The sequence below is a fragment of the Taeniopygia guttata genome, chromosome Z (assembly GCF_048771995.1).
Source record: "Taeniopygia guttata chromosome Z, bTaeGut7.mat, whole genome shotgun sequence".
Classification (NCBI taxonomy): Eukaryota; Metazoa; Chordata; class Aves; order Passeriformes; family Estrildidae; genus Taeniopygia; species Taeniopygia guttata.
In genome coordinates, this window is record NC_133063.1 from 61,829,073 (window position 1) to 61,854,487 (window position 25,415).

The 25,415-nt window shown below is 38.6% G+C and overlaps 1 protein-coding gene across 4 annotated transcripts in view; it reads right to left on the reverse strand.

The window, feature by feature from the left end:
* Positions 1-9,024: 9,024 nt before the first annotated feature.
* The window catches only part of LOC100229224 (TLE family member 4, transcriptional corepressor), a 95,799-nt gene continuing 79,408 nt past the window's right edge, over positions 9,025-25,415 (reverse strand). For 3 of the 4 annotated variants that reach the window (XM_030257416.4, XM_030257417.4, XM_072922880.1), the window contains 12 exons: positions 23,493-23,612; positions 22,892-22,945; positions 21,750-21,902; positions 20,432-20,564; positions 19,969-20,162; positions 19,701-19,777; positions 15,784-16,033; positions 14,476-14,723; positions 13,441-13,588; positions 12,659-12,809; positions 12,256-12,332; positions 9,025-10,743 (listed from right to left, as the gene is read on the reverse strand). In XM_030257416.4, coding sequence (XP_030113276.1) covers positions 10,636-10,743; positions 12,256-12,332; positions 12,659-12,809; positions 13,441-13,588; positions 14,476-14,723; positions 15,784-16,033; positions 19,701-19,777; positions 19,969-20,162; positions 20,432-20,564; positions 21,750-21,902; positions 22,892-22,945; positions 23,493-23,612 — 1,713 coding nt within the window. In that variant the 3' untranslated portion in view covers positions 9,025-10,635. The remainder of the gene's footprint in view (positions 10,744-12,255; positions 12,333-12,658; positions 12,810-13,440; positions 13,589-14,475; positions 14,724-15,783; positions 16,034-19,700; positions 19,778-19,968; positions 20,163-20,431; positions 20,565-21,749; positions 21,903-22,891; positions 22,946-23,492; positions 23,613-25,415) is intronic. The other variant, XM_030257418.4, reaches the window with a different exon arrangement.

A 25,415-nucleotide genomic window follows, 5' to 3' on the forward strand; every position in this document is an offset into this window, starting at 1 on the left:
GCACAATATTTACCCTGATGACACAATTTTTGTCTCAAATCCTTGTATAAACAATGTCTGTAATAAATGCAAATATATTTTTATCAGGAAATATATTTTTATCATATAAAGTAGGTCTTGAAATAAAAATGAAAAAATACTGGTGTACAGTAATGGAAGCATCTTATCAAATACCTTCAACAATCTCCACTCACATAAAGTGCCACATTTCTCATAACTTACAGAACAGAAAATACACAGAATTCCACATATTAAACAACCAGCCTTCCATAACTACTACCACCTGTTGCTATAACTGATGAGCAAGGATACACTCAAAAGGCAGAGACAGTTACACAATTCCTCTCTGCCCCATATTTACATAACAATGTCTAGAGAAGGTTTTCAACTGCAATGCAGTCTTTTGTCAAAGTTCGCCCATCCAGAATCTGGGTTCAAAAAAGGAGAAATGAGACTTCAGTTGTGATGATCTATTCATTAGCGAGATGTTTACAGGCTCAGAGTAAGATTACTATTTTAAAATTCTTGTCTGTCTGGGAAAATACTACAAATCCCCCTACATAGCACAAAGTCCTCGTGAAGGACTCATGTGTCCAAGAGCTATATCACCAAGCTCAGCAAACACCAACTGGCAGTCATTACGATATCCCTCATTTTATACATAATTCTGCATAATGAGGCACAACATGCAAGCATCCTGGGCTTTGGAATATCTACAGGTGTGTCAGGTTTTCACACTAGACTGAAGCAGCATGCTAAAAATTTGTTTCTGTCCTCTATGTAATCTTTCACAGAATAAATATTAAGTAGGTTATAAATTAATTCCTAAGTAAAACATTCTAGTTACACTTCCACTTCTAATCCACAGATACCAAAATGTATCAACTATAAATGCTTATCAACTATGTTTTAATAAGTAATAAAAGCTAAGTTAGAGCAGCATCATACAATAATTTCCACAGATATCAATGGAGTACATTATCACAATATTGGACTAAGAGCCACTGTGGAAAAACAGATCTGCTATTCATTACAGAAAAGAAGAAGTATGATTCACATCTCAGTCTAATATCCAGCATTCAAAATGAAGTCAGTGTTGCAGGCATACATAATGTGACCAGAAAACAACAAACAGGCCCTTAAAATCTTCTAGCTTAGTCAGAATATAATTTTAGGAATTGATATTATACCTCCTAACCCCAAAAACAACAAAAAAGAATCCCAGGCTCACAATGAATTGATGTTTATTAAAAATATTGACGGTAAAACAGATTAAAAATCGGCAATTTGTTCAGAGGAACCTTTGGGCCCACAGTTCAGTCTGTATCTCTAGAACCAGCAGCAAGGACACTTTATTTGTGTTCCAGAAGAGCACAAAGATCTCAGAGAGGGTCAGTCACTGTACGCAAGGAAAAGGAGGCAATCCTGTATCCAAATAGGCTGCAACCAAGGAAACAAGATAGGACACACAGACATACAGCTGTGTATCCAATGGCTAGGGGGATAGCCGGCAATGTTGGCAACAGCCAACACACAAACATTTGCTCTGAGTCCAGAAGAGCAGCAGACTGAACATGAGCTGCCCACTTCACCTGTAGCTATGCTTAGGGTGTTGCCATGAAGAAAGGGATCAGAGTTAGCAGAATCAGCGTTCTGAATCATGAGAGAGCTTCCAGTTAAAAAAGTAATCTGAAATGTAAATCTCAATTTGAAAAGTTAATTAGTATCAATTATTTTAGATTTTCCATAAAAGAAATATTTTTAATGAAATTTTGGGCTGTTTGGAGGCTTTCTTTTTTTATATGACTCTTTTTTTTTTTTTTTTAGATTTTTAACTGTCTGTAAATCATAATCAAAAAATCTCATGGGTTGGAAGGGGCCCATGAGGTTCTCCAAGTTCAGCTCTTGACTGTTAAATCTTATATCTACAAGTGTTGTCCAAAAACTTCATGCAAACTCACAGGACTGGGGCCATGGGAACTTCCCTGGGGAACTTGCCCTCAGTGCTCAGCCACTCTCTCAGTGAAAAACTGTTTCCTAATATCCAGTCTGAATTTTCCTTGATTAAATTTAAGCCATCCCCTTGCATCTTGTCATCAAACAACAGGGAGAAGATCAGTCCCTACCACTCTACTTCCCAAGCAGAAGGAGAAGTTGTGAGAGCATTGAGGTGATTCCTTCTTCTAAGATCCTCAGCTACTCCTCCTAAGTCATGCCCTTTCACCCTCTTTGATACAATCCTTTGCACACAAAACCTTCTATTAATCAAGGAAGTGGTGCAAAATGAAGCAAAAGACCAATAACAGAAAAACAATGATCATCCAGTGAGGCTAGTAAATAGGACTATGCAGAATACACACTGGGACTGAGCAGGTCAAACAGCTAATCTAGAACACAAACACTTTTTTTTTTACAAGAAATATCTTGCCACAACACCAATCACCAAGCAGAGACGCTGGGTAAAAGGCAGAAATATTAAATATTTCCTTAAGCTTCAAACCTGTATCTTTAGAAAAAATTCAGTAACATTCTTAAGTAAATTAGCTGTCTTATATTTTGTTGTTCAATCATGTCACAGAAAGAAAAAGCAATAATGAAGGATTTCTACTTTTTGCTGAGCTGCAACTACAGGAAAACCAGAAACTGCCAATCTGCTAAGAGATTTTGAACACAATGGAGAGCTGTCCTAAGAAGATGAAAGGCCTATATCACACATTTTTCGTGATTTTTAATAGAAGAAAGATTGTCAAGAAGCACTATAACAGACAGGATTATTTTCTGAAAGATTCATTGAGACTGAGTCATTGACTCATAAAATCATAGAATGCTTTGATTTGGAATAGATCTCCAGTTCAAACCCCTTTTCCTGGATACCTTTCCTTAGATACCTTCCCCTAGAGTTGCTCCATCCAGCCTGGGCTGAGACTGAAATGTTAATGACTCAAAAAAACAGCCATTTGCAAAAGCAGCAGGTGCTCTGTTGAGGCCACGTTTGCATCCCCAGCTGAAGGCAAGAAGGAGTTTCTGGGTGTGTGGTGGTGAAATCTCTGGAAATCTCTGGAAACAAAACAGCCCCAGTGAAGAGAGGTGCAGAGAGGTGCACACCCACCACCAGAGGATGAGCAGGACAAACTGACCTATGTTTAACAAGATGGGTTTTGAACCAGATAGGGAGGAAAGTCAGTAACAAGCAAATCCTGCAAGATGTGACAATACTTTTTTATCATGTTATTTTCTTTCTTTACACAATTGCCTCAGGTGTAAAAATCCCCAAGGCGTTGGGTCATTCACATTCACACACAGGCCTGAGGGTATTCATTCTTTCTGAGGGGCACAACAGGCTCAACTATGAGGCAGAGGCAGCAATCATATCTTAGGAGGGGGTCATAGGCCATCAAAGACTCCAGAAGCATTCCCAGAGTAATTTCTGGGGCCTTTGACCAGAGGACTGCTCATGATGTACAGTGTAACATCAGAGAGTGTACCTGTCTCCCCCGAGGGATGTTTGACAGCCCTTCTCTTCCATTCTCTTCACCGACCAAACTTCTTTCCAAAATAAACACCCCTTCATTCAGTTCTGATAATACTTTCTTTTTATATGCAGATCAAGCATGTAAGAAGGACTGGGAGAGACCCATGAGCTGTGGATGCCAATATCCTGCAATCACACACATATCTTCATAAACTGATCATTCTCTGTCTTAAAAGCAGACTGCTTTTTCCTGGCCATCTCTGTACTGGAAAGCCATTGCAGGGTAGCCCACTCTTAACAAACCCTCTTTTAATTCCAGGTTACACTGTTTCCTTTACTTGTTTGGTTTTTTTTTGTGCTAGATTTGTCTTTCAGCTGTAATACCATCACCCTTGATGAATAGACATTTGAAGTATTTTTATATGCCGTTTGTATCTGCTCTTGGTCTGCCAACCTGAAAGATTAAAAGGACATAGGCTTTCCTTACATGACACATTTTCCATCCTCTTGTTTTTCCAGTCTGCCTGGTAGGGTACACTCTTTTCCCTATCAGTTCCATTTTCAATTAAGATTTTTGAACACGGGTGACCAAGTTTGTACTCACTATTCTAGGCAAGGTCTCACCAATGCCTTGTATAATGGCAGCAATACTTCCCTATTTCTGCAGCAAATGCCTCTCAAGACACATCCTATATCACATTTGTCTTTTTCATGGCTGTCTCCCACTGGCACACTGAGCCTACCTAGAACTCCTAGCTGCTTCTCCTCCTCAGTCATTTCCAGATGATGAGCACCTGTGAAGCTTGGTAAAGCAGAAGGGTCAGCTGCACAGAGGACTGCTCCTACTGCATCTCTTTATTTAAGACTGCTCAGAGAAAGGAGGAGGCATAAGTGAGTCTGTAACAGCTGTCACAGCAGTTGTTACAGCCAGCAAAATCCTGTGAATGCTTCCCATTCCCATTCACTGAGCAACCCCTGAGAGCAAGACCAAACCACAAGCGAGAGCATCTTTGGAGCACTGAACACCAGCTTCAGGAAGGTTCTCAGCGTGGGAGGAAAAAGTGAGAAAATATCATTGGAGTCACACACAACCTGCAAGAAACCCTAAAACTGATACGACATAGAGAAGCTATTGTAATTATTTCTAAAAGCTTGGATGAAAAAAGCAAATTTGCAATGGAGGTGGGAATTTTTTTATTCAGGCAAAAGACGTGTGCATAGGTAAATGGGAGGATAACATTAACATTTCTTTAGAAAAAATATTTTCATTGAAATATTAACATTGCTGCTCATAGGAGGTTATAAGATTAGCAGATTTTTTTTTATAATATTTCTTTATGTGTTGGAAACGAGAAAGCCTGGTAACTATCCTCATTCTTTCAGCTGCTATTTTTTTGTTAGGTGGCCAGACACACCATCATTAAAAAAAAAAAAAAACCACAAGTATTAAACCACATTAATACCACCAGTATTAGGTATCATTTTATTTATTCTAAAATGAGTGAAAATCAGACTTCATACCTAATACATTAAAGCAATGCTGAAACACAAGACAGTCTATTATCTTTGTATCATATATTTTTCTTCCCACTTTAGCAGAAGACTGACAGTTTATAACACAGCAGTGTGACTGCCTCATTTGCACATTTGCAGTGCTTGATAAAGACTTGAAATGCTTGATTCCCCAGAGATTCTCCTTATTCTTTTCCCAATAGAAAATGCCTCCCTATATTTCAATACAGCTGTGACAAAATTTTCAAAATAATGGATAGCTAGCCTTTAGATTATGCCTTTCATGAGGAAGAACATAAAAACATTTTACACGGGGTTCATGCAAATCATTTCACTAAGGTGTCAGGCAGCACAGAGCAAAGGTGGGAATCAGAAGCAGAGCAATCCAGTTCACATTCCACATCTTGCCCACAGTCCTGGGACCAGAGTTGTCCTTAATTACCATTTTTGTCATCAAACATGTCCTAAATTACAAAAAAAGAAATAAAAAAAGATCAAAACAATTGCTGAAACCCCTTGAAGATGAACCCCTAAGTCATACTGGATAGACAGTGGATTAAAACATGCAGCTAAAATTCCATATTGCTTTTGCTCAGGAAATGAGGTAACACCTTTGACCACCAAATCAAACTGTTTTCCCCCAACGTTAATAGCATTCTCTAAACCCTAGCTTTTAATAGCAGCTCTATCACCTATTCTCATTTATGGCATTATTGTAGATTGTGCTACAGCACATTTGTTATAAAATTCTTCAAGTATAATGACAATAACCCAAGAAAATTACTTCTTGAAGCACTAGAATTGGGGTATTTTTTAAAGACAGATTTGATTGAAAGGTAAAGATTAGCTTAAAATTCCTCCACCCCTTCTTTCATTTGAATATGAAAAGAAAGTGTAATACAGATGCTTACCTTGATATGACTTTAAAAGACAGTTTGGGTCAATATAATTACTGTAGAACAGCAGAATTGTTTTTTAAATCCTTAAATATTTGTACTTACTGATTTTACCCTTCAATGCATTTTAACATTCTGGGGTAATCAGCTAAATCCAAACCACAGATACAGAAGTAACCACTAGACAGTCCTTTTCCTAAATTTGTACACTGTGCATATGACATCACAGGTTAATCTCTCCCAAAAGAAGAAAAGATTTATTTCTGCAGTGTTTTAGAACATAACCACGTGAGTCAAAGTGACCCCACAGAAGAGCTTCTTTGCACTCCATGGCAGGTTTATAGACATGTTGTAAATGTCAGACTACACCATTTTTAATAATAAAAAAAAGACACTGTAACACTGTTTCCTTGTAACTGGGACAGAAAATCATTTGGTAAGAGTAAGAACATTTATTGGTTTTGACATAAAAATTTCTTGCTGTGCAGTGGAAACGCTGTAGTCCAAATACTGGAAGAAACATGAAATCTCAAGGGCTATGTTCAGTAACTCTTGGTTCAAAAGCAGACGTGGCAGGTGCATTATTTAAGAGCTTGTCAGAGATGATCTTCTACAGCACACCACTCCAGGATTAATCTCCTGCTATGTCTGGGAAGGGAATTCTCATGTAAATATATGGTAGAACTGGCTAGCTGCACATCAAGCCCAAACTGCTAAACCCTCTTCAACACCACTGTGGTAACTTAAAAACGTTAGCATCAGAAAAGCTCTCCAGTTCTAAAGGCAACTACACTCCTACATACCATGTGACAGCAGCTCTTTGGATGAGCTGTTCAGAGTGCATTTGCTTTGAAAAATTCAAAGTGGCATTCTTCTCAGTAGCCATACTTGATGTTCTAAAGTGTTCTTGTATTGCTGTATGCAGTGTTAATTTGGTGCCACAAAGATGTAGTATATTCATCGTGAGAAAGTGCAGACTAAGTTCTGCTTTATTTTTTTTTTTACTCCTGCACATAAACTGTATTTTATTTTTTCTATTTTATTTTTTATTTTAATTTATTTTAATTTTCTTTCACAACACACATCCTTCAGAAGTTTGTCACACCAGGATTTCAGTTGGAATGATCAGAAATAAATAGGGTAGTAACAGGATAAGCATTTAATTGTGCCAAGAACCTAGCATATTTTTGTAGAATATTGTCCAGGCATATGCAGACCTGCATAGCTACCTTCCTGTTTCTCCCACACCTATCAACATTTCAGGAAGAAAGAATTTTATATGTGCTTCAGGTGCCAGAATTCAATGCAATACACAAAATCCAATATGAACTATTCCAGTACAGATTTAAAATTCCGCATACATGAAAATCATGGCTGGTAATTTTTTTTTTTTTTTTTTTTTTTATGTAAAGGAGAAATAGGAGAGAGAAATCTCTTTTGTCTAAAAACAGAGAAATATAATTTAAAATTGCATATCTTTAAAAAAGACTGGTTTGATAGGAAGTGTTACCTCTAAATGTACCTATAGTGGCCAGTCAGAAAACATATAAAAATTAAAAAGAAATATCTTTCTTAATCAATCACATATTAAGTAAGGCTTGAGAAGGGAAGAATACAGAGAAAGAGATGATTGTACCTTTGGAGTGTGTTTGCCACAAGTTTGTGGTATGAAACACATGTGCATCAAAACACTTTACATAAAATTGCTGTGCAGTTGCAAACAAAACTACTGAATGAAAAAGGAAAGTGACCCTATGCATGCATAGCAGAAAAACAGAAAGTAGCTGTGTAACATCTCTCACTTGCATTCAGCCCTAAACGGGAAAAAAATTAGGATGACTACACATTTAACTGCAGTAATCCTCGATTAAAGTATTTGATTCCTACACTGTTTACAAGCCATCAATACAAACATTAATAAGCAGATATATGGCAGGCTACTTCAGAAGTATAGTACTTTGCTGTCAAAACGTACAAATTCAGGAGTATGCAATATTTTATACTACTACATAAAAATACTACATCCTCTCCAAACATTATGCAGGTGGCTTCTCTTTTTTTAGTAAATGCTGTACACCCTAGCCTTTTATATTTTTGAATTGCTTTGAAAAGACAAGGTGTCTCCAATATGCTTACAAGCAGTAAATTCTATTTCTTCTGACAAGAGTAAATATTAACAGAAGGATCTGTACCATGTTTACTTTTATGGAGCATTTTTGTATTAAGTAGCACAGAACCTTATTATAAGTAAAACCTTACATTTTTCTGGGGGAAACCTGAAAAACTCTTCACCAATAACTGTAAGGAACTGATAGCTCTCAGAGAAAACTCTACACTCTCCTCCATCAACAAGTATTACCTAATCAACTCAGAGTACAAATAAATGACTTTGTCAACTTACGTCTTGTTTTGACATTTCATGAAAACCAAAATATTTCTACGCTTGGGTTCATGTACCAGCAGTCACCACAGGCTGGCATATCATGACAGGCTTGCATGCTTTGGGATGTCTACCATGCACAGCATAATTTCAGAAATTATGCTGGAACAACAAAAAAAACCAGATGATAGAACAGCAAAATTCAAATTTTCCTCTGTTTTTTCTTCCCAGCAGTGCATTGATTAATTTGCCCTAGCTCACTTTAACTTGTGTTCATTAACTTCATGGAAGCTGGACTAAATCCGTGATCTAAACCCAAATGTCAGAAGTCTGTCTGTGAGCACGAACAAACTTTAGGTATGGATGAGGAAACCCTGGTGCGATGCTGCAGTGCAACTCCCCTCCCAAATCCTACTGAACTCCACATAGTCACTGGGCATGTGAGCAGTAATGGTGCCCAATTTCACTCTCTCCCAAGGTATGGGACAGATTTGTCATATAGGAAACTGGGAAGAGGCAAACTCTTAGGTGACAGGCAAAGTCTGATGCCTCTAAGTGTTCAGAATCAGTGTAATCAGGTAACGTGAGAAACTGTAAATTCATAGGTTTCACTATCACAGCTGAAACTCTACACTGTGTTTCAGCGGCAAAACCAGGAGTATCTGTAGTGGTATGTTCCGTGACTGAACGGCTGCACGTGTGACTGAGATTATCACAAGCATGACAATGAGAGAGGAGAAAAAAAAAAAAAAGAAAAATGCATCTTAGAAGTTACTTATGTTTAATGCTTAAAAGTCTGAATGCACAAACAATAATCTACCATTATAGAAGTACTGGTGGTCAATACAATGCATTAGAACTATGTACAATGACACAGTTTAGTATCAAAATCTTTCTACAATGTAGAGTATTACGAAACTGTTAATGACATCAAACACTAAGCACTTAAGACACCATTTTTTGCTACCACATTTGGAACTTCAATAAACAGTCCATTTTAACTTGCAGCATCAATCCATTTCTAGTAAGAAATTAAGTAATTTTCTACTTATACAATAAGATTTATCTACACGGGTCTCTTGATTTTGATCCATAGCAGCAAAGGCACTGTACATCAGCAGATCCACAGACTTAAAGATTTTTTTTTAAAGCATTCAAAAAAAAGAAAGAAAGTCACAGATCATAGTTCAACAGCAACAACAACAACATAAAAAGATAACACGTTGTCTCTGGCACAATGGCTCAGTCTGCGTCCGTCTTAGGGACATCCAATCAAGACTTGGATTGAACTGCTGGCGAACAAAGCAAGTCCTTATCCCAATGAGAATCCATTCCTTTTTAGTATGTCGGAATGAGAATTCTTGTAAAACCTACCTCAGAGGTCATTGCTTTTGTAGTTTGTATATTGGTAGGCATCCATTCTTATTTCAGTGCAGTTTCCAAAGAACATATCAAATATTTTTCATAATCTCTTGTAATTGAAAAATTGCCCAAAGACACATATCCCCATTTTCAAGGAAACATTGCAAAAGTTTCCAGAAGTAACAAAGGTGATTCTTTGAGGCAACTTATTGTACTCTCTACAATATAACAAAGAGAGGTGTTTATATTAAAAAACCTAGCTTGACACCAAAATGCTTTATGTTTATCAACAGAAAAGCATTGAGAACAAATCTGTACACAAGATGCTATATTAACATTGCAAATATATAAATTAGCACATTCTTACTTAAAGGGAATTTAATTTAGATGTGAACTGAATTTGCCATTCATCACAGGCATGTAGATCACTGGCTACAGTTTGCAATTTCCTAAGTTTCCAAGACTGTCTAAAATAGTTAAGATACAGCATCTTCCCACCAAATAATTATACTGTAATAACACTTAGAGGTCTCATCCAAGAACAGGACTAAAAAATATAACAAAGTTTATTTTTTAAATAGAAACTACGAGTCTATTTAGTGTATTTTTAACTATCTCCTGAACATCCTTCTCCAAGATCCCCAATTTATTCACCTGCAAAAACACAAGTATATGATGCATCTTTCAAACTAAAGCCGGGCCAGACAGCTTTATTTAGTCAGTTCATTGTTAGAAAGCCTTCTTTAAACAAAATAAATACATTACAGCTATAATACATAATTAAAGAGTCAAGGTCACTGTTATGTATGATTATTTCATCTTCTTCCAAGTAGATATCTGACAATTTGGTATCACAAGTTCTTAATGAACATTCATAAATCAATAGCAAGTTAAGAAGGTAAAAATAAATTCTACAACTGTGATGAGCATTTAAGTTTTCAGTTTAGAAAGGAAAAAAAAAAGGAATATACAGCAAAGTGCTAGGAGAAGGAGTTCAGCATTCAGATTTGTCTCTAATAAATAACTTCATAGACTGTAGCTTTCTTGTCCCCAGAGCCAGTGACAATGTATTTGTCATCCACAGAGATATCACAGCTAAGCACAGATGAAGATTCTTTGGACTACAAGAAAAAAGAAAAGGAAAATTACATTTTTCCAATACTTCAATCCTGAAGAATTTATAGATAGAGAATACATGAAAAGCTCATTAAAGTATCAGTACCATAGTGGCAAAATGTAAAAAAAACTTTTATTCCACAGAAATATCTATTTTAAAATAAAGCAGTGGTAGAAAGGGATGTGAATATTATGGACCTACAGGTAATCTATCAATCAAACAAACAGAAGTAGTCCTTTCTACATACTTTACAAGGAATGAGCATTTATTAATATTTTATGCATTCTATTTGCATAAAAGTGAATGAATGAAAACCCATCTTCTTCCCATTTCTTTTGTTGTAAACAAGACATTCATACAGAGAAACACTTCAAAGCCCTAGCTACCCACAGGTATGAAACAAAGAGACTCCACAGAAATAATTGTAGCTCCTCTCACTGCCTCCCCAACACAAGAAGACAAAAGCTTTGCACAAAGGAATTTACATTATCACAGAGGATGCAAGTAGGAAAAGACACGGTGGTGGAACAGGATACACAACAAGTGTGTAGGAGCTGGATGGCACACAGGATACAGCAGGTTGCACAAGCTCTTTCTCTTCCAGTTTTACTGTTTGTTCTAAGATGAAGTGCATGCATTGCCACATTCACCTTGCTGTTTCAGTGCATGTTTTCTTTACATAATATATGTCCACATAATTTTCTGCCTGTTACCACAAGAGCTAATCACTTTTAAGGAGGATGTGCTCTTGTTAAGATGATTTGGGCTGTCTGTGGGGATTGATTCTAGAAATTAATAGACTCTAATACAAAAACATAGACCCTACCTTTCTCATGTCAAGGTAAACTTCACTGTCTCCAAAAGAGGAGACATGGCAGGCATCAGTACACATGGGAATTGTCACTTCAACTAGAGCCAGTTAGCAGTTAAATTTAATAAAAATATTCCCAACCTAGAGGTGTCTGCAGGTGAGAGAATGGAAAGACACACCAAAAATCCCACTTTTCTACAGTGGCACTGGAATGCCATTAAAACTGGGCACCGAGTGACTATAGATAGGCTACAGCTTCCAGTTACACGTCAGTGGGCCCTTATATATCGCCTCAGTTTTCAGCTCAGGAATCTGCTGGTCCAATCCATAAACACATCTCATCCAAGAAAAATATACATGTCGAATATGACTTCCACTGGTTTAGCTGCATTTTGGACCTTCAGTGCTGTTCACCTAATGACATGACTTGGGTATTGTATTCCAGCAATATGGAGAAGGAGATGAGAAAGAAGGGTATTAAGAACAATTTTAGATTAAAGGGCTACTTTACTGTAAGAGCTAAATTAATGAAATAGTAGAAAAGACAAAAGCATTTCTTTCCCTAATTACAGACAAACTCTTTAAAGACTACAGCAATTAGCTGCATTTCGACCTGAAAACTCCTTAGGCTACTGACACACCCTAAGATGTGCAGCTCTACTGCACTGTAATGTCTGTGGAAAATAGCTTTAAGGAGATTATTACCTGGAATATACTGGCTCCATAAGGTGTTCTCCAAGCATTAAGAAGATTATCTTTTCCAGTGCTTACAAACCATTTGCCTGCAACAGATTGTTTAAATGTTATTGCTGCATTTTGTTTTCAAGGAATACACCTCCAGAAACAGATGATAATAACAAAGTATTCACACATATCCAAAGAACAGTAACATTTTCATCTGGTTGCACTATGATGTTCCATCACTAAATAAGCAGGACATAGAACAAAGCAGTCAAATAGAGTTTTTTAAATAAACTTAACACTTAAGTTTAATACCTAATTTTTAACTATACTCTGTAGATAAGTAACTATATTTCACTTTCATTTAAAGGTAATCTTTAATAAATTTTTCATGAAGGAAAACACTGATTCAGAACTATTTGCTTACCACAGTGAGCAAACTTGAGTGACAACACACAGCTCTCATGAAGATGCAGCTGATATTTGTCCGGCTTAGTAACATGCAGCACCTCGACATTGCTGTTCTCCATTCCTACTGCCAACCACTCACCAGTTGGACAATAGCCCAGTGAGAAGATCTGTAATTAGCACAGCACATGCTTCAATCAGTAAAGGAATAAGCTTGAGATATTCAAAACTGACCCTTGCTACACTGCTAGCACTATGCAAACTCACATTTTTTTTCTACTGCAGTTTTAAAAACGTGATAATCCAATTACTGCAGTAATCAAGATAAATTAGTTCATGCAAACACAGCTGCAAAACTATGCTATTAAATGTTATTAAAACTGCAATAGTGAAGTACTGAATCAAACTATAAAATTTAATGTCCAAGCTTATCTGACAGCGTTTAAAAATATTTTCATAAAACATTTTTGAACTTTAATCTATATCAATAGGAACATTGCAGAGAGGAACATTTTAATCTGGCACTTGTTTTATAAAACTGAATTTCTGTTACTCCCATGGGAGAGGTACTAATCTGTCAAACACTCATAATCCAGATATACATTTAGCTGCCACAAGAAAAAAAAAACCACAAAACTAAAAATGAGAGTATGGACTATAAGACTAAATAAAAAGTTATTTGAAATTCTCTTTAAGACTGCTTATTTTGCTTATAAAGAAGGAAAAAAAAATAAAATGCTTGCTTGTTTTAAAAAACCATGAGAAAATTTTGTTAGCATGCCAAAGGATCTGAGACTGAACCTGAGATGTGAAGTCATGTTGCTGTAGCTGTCTTCCTTCTCTGAGATCCCAGGATCTCACTGTATTGTCCAGACCTCCTGTCCACAATTTGGTACCATCATTAGAAATGTCAATACAGCTTGCTCCATCTGTGTGGCCCTGAAATTGCCTGAAAATATTAAAATTAAGATCAGCACATTCTGAGCAAAAGTACAAACACCTTCTTTCAGTCCCTGAGTTGTAACTTAGATTCCAGTAGCAATCCCAGATGAATGTAAACTCTGAGACAATCATGTGAGTTTTGTGATGAATTGATGATGCAATCAGGCCAGACAGCTAATGTGATTTCAAAAAGAACACTTTAAGAGCCAGGTACTCTGGAAATCGCTGCTGCTGGCTGTGTGATACCCAATACTCATCTTAAAATAGTAATTCCCTCTAGCATGATCAGCAAAATTACCTTAGCTTAAGAAAAATGTGCAGGTCACTGAAGTTTAAAAAAAAAGAGCAGTCTAAATGGTAACATCAGGTAATAAAAGCTTGACTTGCATGCAATGCTGATATTATATGTATGTAACAACATATACACAGTGCAGTGCACAGAGAAGCTCTGTGTGCCCAGCTCTTAACATACTGTCTATCAGTGCTGAGCACCAATCCTTACTCCTGAAGGGCTAAGTCTGCAATGAAGTAATTTACACATATCTTTACCCAAGACATATTCACTGGATCTCAGATTAAAGGAATTAGAATGAGAGCAGGATATTGCATGGAAACAAGAAAAAATCATCTGTTCAAGTAATCTACGGCAGTACTGAAATCAGCTGATATTTAGGGAATTATAGTCATGGGCTGATCAAAAGCCTGGAACTATGTAACTCTCAAAACCTACAAATAATCATATGGACTTTTGTCAAGGTATTACCGTAGCTATACTGAACAACAAAATACTGAAGCATCTATGCATGCAGAAAATAGAATACATATGCAAAAGCACGTTTCTGGCTGTGCCTAAATAATTCTCCACAACTTGATGATCCAGTTTGGTCGACCTACCTTACTAAAGTCTGGTTATGCAGATCCCACACTGCAATGTTGCCATCGCTACAGCAAGAGAAGCAGACCTTAGAATCAGGGCTGATAGCTAGGGCATAGCAAGCTGGAGCAGAGGATGTCAGCTCTGCTTTGATGCGAGGAGTTGGAGCTGCCAGGTCCCAAATGGATAACGTGCTGGCTTCCCCACCAACAATCAGGGTGCGGCCGTCAGGGAGCAATCTGCAGGAACGGATGTAGTTGTCTCTGTTCTGTGGAGACAGAAGCCATCAAGAGATTACTCATGAGGAAAGAAAACAGCATTAACATGAGAGCAGAAATCCATAAAAGTATTGTATTCCCTCCTGGTTTTAATGAGCCATTTATACTTATGACAATGATAAAGTGTATTAATGCCAGAAAATTACATGACATTAGGGAAGTACTTCAACTTGATCTACAGAATTCAGTAGTGAGAGATATTTAATCTTAATTAGCATCAAAACGCAAAGACCAGAACCCAGTAACAATTCAGGATAGCTGAATTTGACAGCTGGTGTAGAAAGTTGTATTTTCATACTCTGTTTATTTCTGCACATTAACCTCTCAGCATGGGGGAGTACCAAATTCCCTGCACACTTTCCCCCTTCCCATTCCAGTGAGACTTGCTGCCACCATCTAGATGTCAGAGGAAAATATTTGGGCAATTTTATTCACTTGTGTAGCAACTTGTGTAGCAATTCATTGTAAGTCTACATGTGCAGCACTGTTTTCCTTTTACTGTAACAAACAGCAACATCTTAGCAAGAACTGGTAAATAACAAGAGAAAAGCTGCTAACAATAGTTATCTTGTTAGCACATATAAATAATTTGTGAATAGCATTCAGGGCTATTTTTAATTGCCACATTCATTTGTACATATATACAGATACAAAATATGTGACACAATCCCCAAATATTCTCAGAGAATACAAGCTGTAAGACAGCAATTTTTAGCATGATTGGGTATCAAAACAAGCTGTAAGATTCCCAGCAAATGCCAAAGTTTATAAACAATATTTGTTGTGCTGTCTTTGATCTTTCCTCCTACCACAATTTTAGGATATTAAAAATGTTTTGATTCTTTGCAGCAGAAAAAACCCACAGGTATGGTAAGGAACATACTTCAACCTCAGTTCTAACGGAAACAACAAAATTACAAATGCAATACCAAGCTGTGATACCATGACGGATATCAAATACCCACTTGCACTTTACACCTTGGTGATACCACTGTAATCTTAACACAACGTCCTATCTTCTTTCAGTGCTGTATGCTGCTGTTCACCTACCAGGCAATCCAGCTGAGAGACAGGGCTCTTGTTGCCAGGGTGGCTGATGTCCCAAACCTTGACACAGCCCTTCCCACCCGTGTACACGTGTCTCGTGGGGTTGCTGATGGTAACTGCACACACAACTTCCCCGTGGTTCAGGGTGTTGATCTGACGGGCATGGCGAGGGATTCCTGGACCGATGAGGGCATCAGGAGGGAAAGGAACCGGCTGCATCTGACCATCTGCACTTACATGAAATGAGTATGCTCTGAGGGAAAAAAAATTAAGGGGATGATTTAAGGAGTTTTACTTCAAGGCTGTTTAGGAAAACAGAATCAAAGATGTGCTTCCCCTGCAGGCATTCAGGCTGTGCCCTCAGCCCAATTTTTTCACAGGTATTTCACAGAATATTCTGAGCTGGAAGGGACCCTCAAGAGTCATGCAGTCTGACCCTTAAGTGAATGGTGGTATGGGGACTGAACACATGACCTTGGTGTTATTAGCACCATGCTTTACTAATCTGGGCTAATATAATGTATTTTAATCACATAAAAAAATACCATTTATTTATGTGTAGAATGGCCCTCCAAGCACAAACATAGGAGCTCAGTTTTTAATGTGGAAAGTCAAGCACCAATCAAATGAACTTTTACAACTCACATTATGACGATTTCTGGCATGAGTGGGGCTATATGACACCCCTCTTAACTTTGGATGGGGATATCACAGCATGCAAAGAAGGTCAGGGCCCTCTGGAAGACAGAAATAGTTGGCTGGTTGCTGCCAGAGCATGGTGGGTAGCTGCCTGCCAGGGGACATTTGGCTGCTTGCTTTACTGACTCTTATGTGGCAGCTTCAGCTGGACTGCTGCCAATCTGTCCTGAATGTACTGTGGGCTCCAGCCCCCCTGAGCAAAACTGCTCAGCACTGTACCTAAGGGTGTAGTGAAACTTCCACCAACCCTGAGGAGTTAAGTCCTCAAGGCATAGTTGCTGACAGCTGACATGACAGACCAGTTAAAATGCACTGCAATGGAATTTTTTGTTTTGTGGGTTGTTTTGGGTTTGGGCTTTTTTGGTTTTTTGGGATTTTTTTTGTGTGGACTTGACACAACTACTACAGCTCCCAACTTCTCTTGCCAAAATCAGACCTCTCACTGAGAAAGAATCTGTTCTGTGATTGCCACTTATGCCACCTGTGAATAACCTATCAACAGCTTTATCTCAAAGCATTTTCCAGGGAGAACAGTTAGGTTGTGAAATTGCCTTGTTCTGACATGCTACCTGATACATCACATCTATTACAGGAGCACAAAATTTTTAAGAGGGTTTACCTATACATATCAAGATATGCTTACTGGAAGGCTTTAATTTTCTCAGACCTAAAACATCATGATAATGCTCATGAAAAATCCACTGTCACAATGGTGGGATGAGAATATCTCACAGAGAAATTGTTTTATGAGACTACTTTGTAAATTCACTTCCTCAATTGGTATTTCAAAGTGACTAAAGAAGGCAGTATTCACAATTAAACTACTAAATTTGTCATTTAAGATGCAGAATGCACTAGATCAATAATGTTCAGTGGGACAAAATGCACTAGTATCTTTCCTATTTATATACTGTACAATACTCAGGAGCTGATACAATACCAAGGTGAAAAGAGAGTTATTAGGGGCCAGATCCCAAATGCTGCCCACTTCATTTCAGGACACTCAACAGTGTGGAGAGCTTACATAAATTTCCCCCTAAGGTAAAAATGGAGTAGAGGAGAAAACAATAATCCTGGAAGATGTGACAAATACCACGCTCAAGAGAGAGAAAAGTCAATACAATCATGCTGAAAGAACCACAGATTTTAAAAGTTTCAAGCCCTCTGGTAGACAAATGACAGTTATATTTAAATGTTTAAAATAGACATCAACAGAGCAACAACATTTAAAAATCTTGGAGATAAACCAGAATTGAAGTGATTTGATTTCAGTTTGCCTCATGTTTTATTCCTCTCAATATTAACACAAGAAAGATGTGAGCAGGGATGTCTCTGAAACCCTGCAATTGCCATTTCTCTCACCACAGCAAGCGAAGTCTAGTACATCCAGAGACACTTCTTTCCAGGTGACTGACTCCATCAGGGATGAACTTAAATCCAGTGAGCATTTGAACTTTACATCAATACATTTCTTAGTGCCCACTGTATGTAATGGATTAAGATCTGTGCCCCACAGAATTTTTAATGCAAGCAGCTGGTCTGCAAGCTGCTGTACATCAATTTCCATACTTGCCTTATGCAGTCACCTAAGAGAGTGGCTCAAGTAGCAGAAAAGTACATGAAGAAAGTGGTTGCCTGTAGAGTTGTATTTGCACTGTATATCCCCTCATGGTTTGTCCCTCCATATCCCCTCTTTGTATCTGTTTGGTTCACCCGAGCTTTCCCATCAGCACCTGTATGTCCATCAAACCCCAACCCATCCCCTGTCTCCCCCCAGGTGATGTGTCCATCACCTGCTGACCACTCCCCTTTGTCCAGACCCTTCTGGCAGGGTCACCAGGTGCTGGGACTCCTCCCCCACCCCCTCCTCAGTGGTCACTCTCAGGCCTTGCCCCCAGAGAGCCACTCCCAAGTCCTTCCCCCGTTGGCTGCTCGGGTTTCCCCGCCCCCCTACATCTGGTTGCTCTGGGCGGGAACACTGTCTCTCTTGCTCTGGATGTCCTTCGAGGTCAGATGTGGCCTGGGATCTCTCCAGGCCCTCATTAAACTTTGGAACTAATCCTGAGGAGAGTGCCTCTTTACTTCGCTTGTGGGACCAGCTCGTCTTTGGACTCACGTGGGAGCTTCTCCAAGCCCCCCGGGATTCCAGGAGAAGTTCCTTCCCTCTGCCTGCCTCAGCTGGCCGGGCTCCACAGGGGATCTGACCCGTGGATTTGAGGGGGAGACGCAGCATTTGCCAGTGTGAGATGGCCGAGAGATCTGGACCTGGCTCATGATTTGTGTGACATGCACACAAGGAGTTACAGGCACGAGGCCTGATCACTTGTCACTATATGTTGTTAATCCTGTGCGTCTGCAAGCTCACTGGCAGGGAAGCATATGTGTTTACTCACACAAATCCAGGTGTATGACTAACCCAGCCACTCCTACGCAAAAGCATTCACTCATAAAAGAGCTTGAGAACAACTGGTACCAATAGCCCTTGGCCATCAAACGTTCCAGTATGAACTGGTCACAGTCTCCCAGAAGTGTGACAAGGAAGAGGAACTGGATGAACCTTAAAGAAAATCTGGATCAATATGACCCCAGTTTGTACAGCCACTTTAGTTTTTCTCCTCTCTGCCTCAAGAGGAATGTGAGCAGAGAGTTCTTTCTCTCTGTAATTTTTCTTCCAAGGCTCATAACATGAAAAGCCTGGTAAAGCAGGTCACGCTATACAGGTCAGTTCCATCAAGGATGAATCTGAATATTATAATAAAATAATTCTTTCCAGTATTTTGAATCAAACAAAACATTCCAGTATTCCTTTTCTCTGCACACAGCTGCAAAGCTTGCAAGTAATTGCAAGGCTTTTGTGAACAAAAAAATAATTTTTTTAAACTGAGAAGCAGAGTACAGTAGAGATGGAAAGCTGAGATCCCATTCCAGCTTCCATTTCCATAAACAACTAACCAGGGAAATTTCAAGTTCATCTCCTTTTTCCATTTATTTCTGTCTCCTTTACTTTGTATCACCCAGTCCATGTCAACTGGTATTAGTCTTCAAAACAAATTCACAAATGCAACTTTAAGATTACACAATGATTCTCCTGCTCTTGCTGAATAGCTATACTTATTTCTATTCACACAATAATTTGCAGTAGCTAAGGGGAATTCCAACCAGCAAGGGAACATGACTTCCAAGATATGATTGACTTTTAAAGCTGAATGTTTGATACTCACGGTTTTCCTCCTGGGATGCCTGTGAGATTAGGAGGGATGCCTGGGACTCGCATATGATGATGTGGATCAAAACCAACCTGTAGATTCCCCCCAAGCAAAACAAAAAGGTGTATTAAAGTAAGAGTTAGGCAAAGGAAGACTGTTTAATTAATGTTCTCCATAGCATACTCCCCAAACCATGAAATGAGTGAACTTGAGTTAACCCCATAGGTCTTATATTTAATACAAACATCTCTCCAAACTAAATGCACTAATGGCAAGCACTTACCACTGGAGATCGCCCATAAGCTGCCGCTGCTGCTGCTGCTGCAGCTGCTGCACTCATTTGAGGGGAAATATTGTGTAGACCAGCATACGCAGCTCCAGGGCTGGTCAGCTCCCCGTTCATACCAGCGTGTGGCACGATGCCAAACGGAGTAGGGTAAGGACACGGTACTGCCATCGGCGTCCTTAAACCTGAAGCTAAAAGAAGAGGGGGGAAAGTGAGAAGTCACAGAGGCATTCTAGAGCCATCACATGAAACATGAGTTTGGAAAACTCCAAAAACCCCACAAATAACCCAAACCAACCAGCCAGCCAGCCAAGGGAAGCCACATAACGCTGTATGACAGTGCTGAAGAAACAGCTTAGCATCTAGTTTAAGCATCTGCACCATACTAACTTGTTATTACAGGTTTAAAGGGAGTCTGACAAGGGACAAATGGACACCACCGGAATATATAGACACTAACCTATCGGGTCCACACCTGGAGGTTTGCCGGGCACTGGCCTCAGTCCGGGAGTGGAGTTGCTGCCTGGAGTTGGGGCATCAGTCCTTGGAGTAGGGGTATTTGATTTAGACACAGGAGTGGTAGATTTCTCATTCTAATCACCAAGAAGGAAAAAGGAAGAGAGTTTGTAAACTATTTTATCTTTATAGATAGTGATATTAGTGGTATTTAGCTTCTGGGTTTGGGTTTCAACAGTCCCGGCATGAAGAGAAGATGAAAACACACTGAAAAAGACAAAATGGCTTTGGAAATTAACTACAGCCTTCACTGCTTTTCTCATCAGGAGAATCTGTATGATTCAGAATGAGGAAAATGACTGAAAATCATTTCCCTCTGACAACTGGCAGCATATGTGAAATCAGTCAGTGGTCTCACTATGCTCATGGACCTGCTCCCATTATAATTTTCTGTGAGGAATGGACAAGAAGAGGAGGAACAAAAAACCCCAAACTGACCAACTACTCATACCCAAGTGTGGTGTGAAACACAGGATGAAGACAGTGACGGGTATAAAGTCAGGAACTGTGCAGCACTGCTCTTGTGACAGGCTCGTTCATCAGACACACCACTGATTCCCAGGCCTGAACCTGTCATTCCATCACCGTTCCTGAGCACTATATTCAGTTTAAGCCTTCTTTTTATTTATTTTATTTCTTTAAGTAATTGCATATCCTGCCCTGTGAAGAATCAAGAGGGGAATTACTGTGCAGCTCAGGTAGGTGATTAACTGTGGCCACAAACAGGAAAGGAAAGAACACCCCTTGCAGGCAGCTCTTTTCTTTTGCATTTTGATTTGTGATACAAGTCAAGGAAGGCTCTTGTAAATGACAGATTACTTTTTAGATAGAAAATAAAAATTATTGTTGTTGTATATAGCCTGGTAATTCAAACAAAGCTAAAAACCAAATCACATCCAAGCAGGGAACTGAATTTGCTATAAACCACAGCATAGGAAAACAGCTCAAGAAACCCCTGTGTACTTTTATTTATTCTCAGAATAACAGTTCTTCATATGGGGGTGGAGAAAAATATCTCTCAGAACACCACATGTATCATCTACTCACACCACCAGTGAAAATAACCTCTTCCTATCCCAAAAAAGACTGTGTGGACTTTCTATTAAACTCCCTTGAAAAGATAAATTAAACTAATACTAAACTGATGCTTCAAAGTGCTTTATTGACAGCTGTGGGAATACAAATTGTGTCCAGACAGAAATCTTGTAAGCATGTATTTCAGCCTACGACTGGGGGTCACAGAAGCATTTTGTAGCACTTACAAGGCTAAGTTCTTTGGATTTGGAGGAAGGAGTACTGCTAGAGGATGCAATAGATGCCGGACTAATTGGTGCATCTTTTTTCAGCAGTCGAGTCTTGTCTAAGCCATTTTCCCGCGGAGAGTGTGCTGGACTTCCACGGGGAGAAGAAGGATCCTAAGTATCAGGAATACAGGTTAGCATAAAAACTTCATGCTAGCTACTAGTTCTTGTCTTGAGCAGTCCTCTGATGTCTTAAGTTTACTTTCATATTTTCCAGATTCTGCACTGCATTAGTATATAACTCTGAACCTCATATAAAATTTTAGCAAGATCTCCTCACAGTTTAGGTAGACAAAACAATCCTTTTCCAGCCTGAGACGAAGGACACTGTTACAGCCTCAGGCCCAAAACGTATAAACAACAGTGAACTGAGGAGAGCAGTCTGGAGGATGGGACTTCATAATCTGAAGCTGTAATTAGACAATTAACCCCAATATGTAAATGGACCAAAACTTACAAAAGTGTGAAAACTCATGAGCAGGAGTCCATCTTGGGCCTGTCTTGGAGCCATGGCTGGGCTCTTGTACTGCCCAAGATCTATCCTTTAAAAGCTTTTTAATAAATACCTAATTTATTCCTTTAACTCTCTCTAGCCTCTATTCTAGGTAGCCTCCCAAGGCATCACCTCAATTTGGAATGAAGATCTGTCATAAAAAGTGACATATTCCTTCCATTCTTAATTGATTTAGCTGATACAACTGTAAAATTGAGACGGATAATGAAGGACAATTTGGGCTTTTTTTTACTAAAGATAATGCGAAAAATCTATGGATATTGAAATAGGCAAGTAAATCTGTTTTTTCAAGTGATAGATCAGATTTGATGCATTTGGCAGACCTGATAAGGTTCACACATGAAGTCATGGCTAAAGTGAAAGAAAAGACAGACACTCTTACAAGTTTTGTAGAAGTACTTACAACTTTGTGGAAGTAAATAACTTCAGATCTGATTTGTATCCTAAAGAAAGAGGATATGACTGGATTCTGTCAGGCATTTCAAGTTCAAATGCCATAATCCTATTCATAAAACCAATATGCACAGAAACTACTGAAGATACCCTCATCACCATATATGTAAGGTCAAAAAAACATCATTGTGTATACCTCATTTGAAACATCAACTACCAAGTTGTCATCACTCTTTTCACCATCGCTGTCCTGCAATGACAAATCACAATATGTTAAAAAAAAAATTACTTTGTATCCCAATGTCTTTTAATAATTACAAAAACATAGGAAGGTTGCTCACAAATCTGCAGTGTACCATTCACTTTTACCAAACTTTATGTGGTAAAATGATTAAAGTCTTTCGGTCATCTACAGGGCTTCTGCTTAGCAGGCTGCCACAACTAGAGCAGTTTGGCCAGTTTTCACATTGGTGAAGAAGGATATGGGATGAAAATCTTCATCCAAATTGGCACTGCACTATAAAGCTGAGTCAAGATAGACTTCATTAACAAGTCCCAGCCTAACTAAAGCTCAGCACTATTGTCATGCAACTTCCAGGTGCTTTGAATTTATATTGTTAAAAACAGTATCAATCATACGCACCAAAATGTTTAATCCAGCAGAGACACTAGAGGTTGGCAGCAAAAACCAGTTAAAATTTGACCCTCATTTTAAAACTAGTTATGCAGCAGAAATCAGGTGAAATTACAGAGGAACACTGAAGTTCAACACTGCACAATGTAGACAATCTACTCACATAACGAGCTGCTATTTCCTTCTCTTCTGTTTTCTGTTTTTTACTATCTGAAGAATAATCTGTTGAATTTCTGTGCTTTTCTGCTGCTCTGAAACTGGCTGAGGGAGATACAGAAGAGCTCTGTAGTCCGAAAAGAGAAGAAAGCATAATCAGGCCCTCATTCACAACAGTGGTTCATTTGTCACCACCTCTCAATACAGCTTACACTGATAGTATGATCTGGAGCTGTTCTCAGACAGTACATTGGGTTTTAACCAATAACAGCTACCCAGCAAATGTCTTGTATTAAAAACTGCACTATGTATTGGTGATCAACTGACAAATCATAGTGGTTATCTGCACTGCCAACGGGATGAATTTTATGAATACTGTGCACTGATCTTGTTTTGGTTTGTTTCCTCTACAAATACACAGGGTTAAGTCAACAGTCCCAGAAGAGGGGTGTGTGTTTGCACATGTATGTGTGTTAGCCTGTGTAAATCAAAAAGAACAAGGAGGCTCAAGGCAAGTCACACTTCAGCAAACATTTGAATGAAGATTTCTACAAAAGAAAGAAGCAAGCTTTTGAACAGTTTTGGAGGAGGCAAGAATAGGAGAAAACACCTTAACTAATTTTATTTTGCTGCCTTTTACAATTACAGGCTATGCCTGCAGCAGACAGAAACAAAACACAGACTGGCTCAGTGATTCTCTTGCTATTCTACAGTGCTCACCTAGTAATGATTGCTAAAGAGCACACATATGGACAGGAGAGAAAGGAAGATAATGTGTACTTTATGCACTATCATCCACAACTCCACTCTATTCCGTTAAACAAGGCAGGCAACATTTATCAAGTTCTGCAATATTTCCAGGGCTCTTTGGAGCCTGTATCTTCGTATACAAAAAAGGAAGCAATGAAAGATGCAACATTCCCTCTGGGACTGATTTTAGTAGCAGCAGCAGTTTTGGCCCTAGTTCAAGAAAGCATTTAAGCATGCACTAAACTTTATCTCACTCTGAAGTCAGTGGTTGAACGCACATAAGTAAAGATGTGTTCAGGCTTTTTGCAGAATGGGAAATGACAGCAATGGAGATGAAAATAATTGTCAGTTGAAATCCTGCTGACTGTTTCCATGTCTGTCTTTTTTTACTGGGGTGGTGAGGAACAACCAAAGAAGTCCTGACTGATGGATTTTAGATCCTCCCATTCATCCAGAAGCACTTGTTTGGGTTTTTTTCCACCATGCATGATGGACAGCTGTTTTTCTACATAAAACTGCACTACAAAAAAACTGCAATTTCGTTTTGGGGTTTTCAGTGCAGCTATTAACATGAATACAAACCAAGAAATTAGAATTTACATTGAGTAATTTCTGTTCCGTCACTATTACAAAACTTCTTCTATTCCTTATTATTTCACAAGCTTCTGGTAAGGATTAGGAAAACTTAACCACAGAAGTTAAGCTGTGGTCATTGCCCAAGTCACACAAGAGAATGTTACTACCTACTGGGATACAGGTCCTCCTCTCCATTTTACTGAAATTTCCAGCTCTTGAGAACTGCAGCTTAGGTTAATGAATGGTAGAATTTGCAAAAATCTTCCATATTTTTGACTGGTAATCGTAAATTACCCTCTAAGACCATTGAGAAGAAATAAAAAATTTAGAACAAAGCTAGTGTTGAAGGCACAGCCTGTGCCTTTCCCATACTGTGCAAATACATCTTAAAATCCTAATTTAGTTTTAAAGCAGATCATTAATCAACAATTACAGCAAATAACAGAAACTAACAAAGTTATTTTTTGCTCTGAAGTGATAACACATGTTAAGACATTTGGAGACAGCAGTGCCAGGATACAGAAGCCCTTATAATAGAGGCCAAGTAGAAACACAACATTAAATGAACTGATGACTTGAAAAATGTATTTGTTCCCGCAATGAT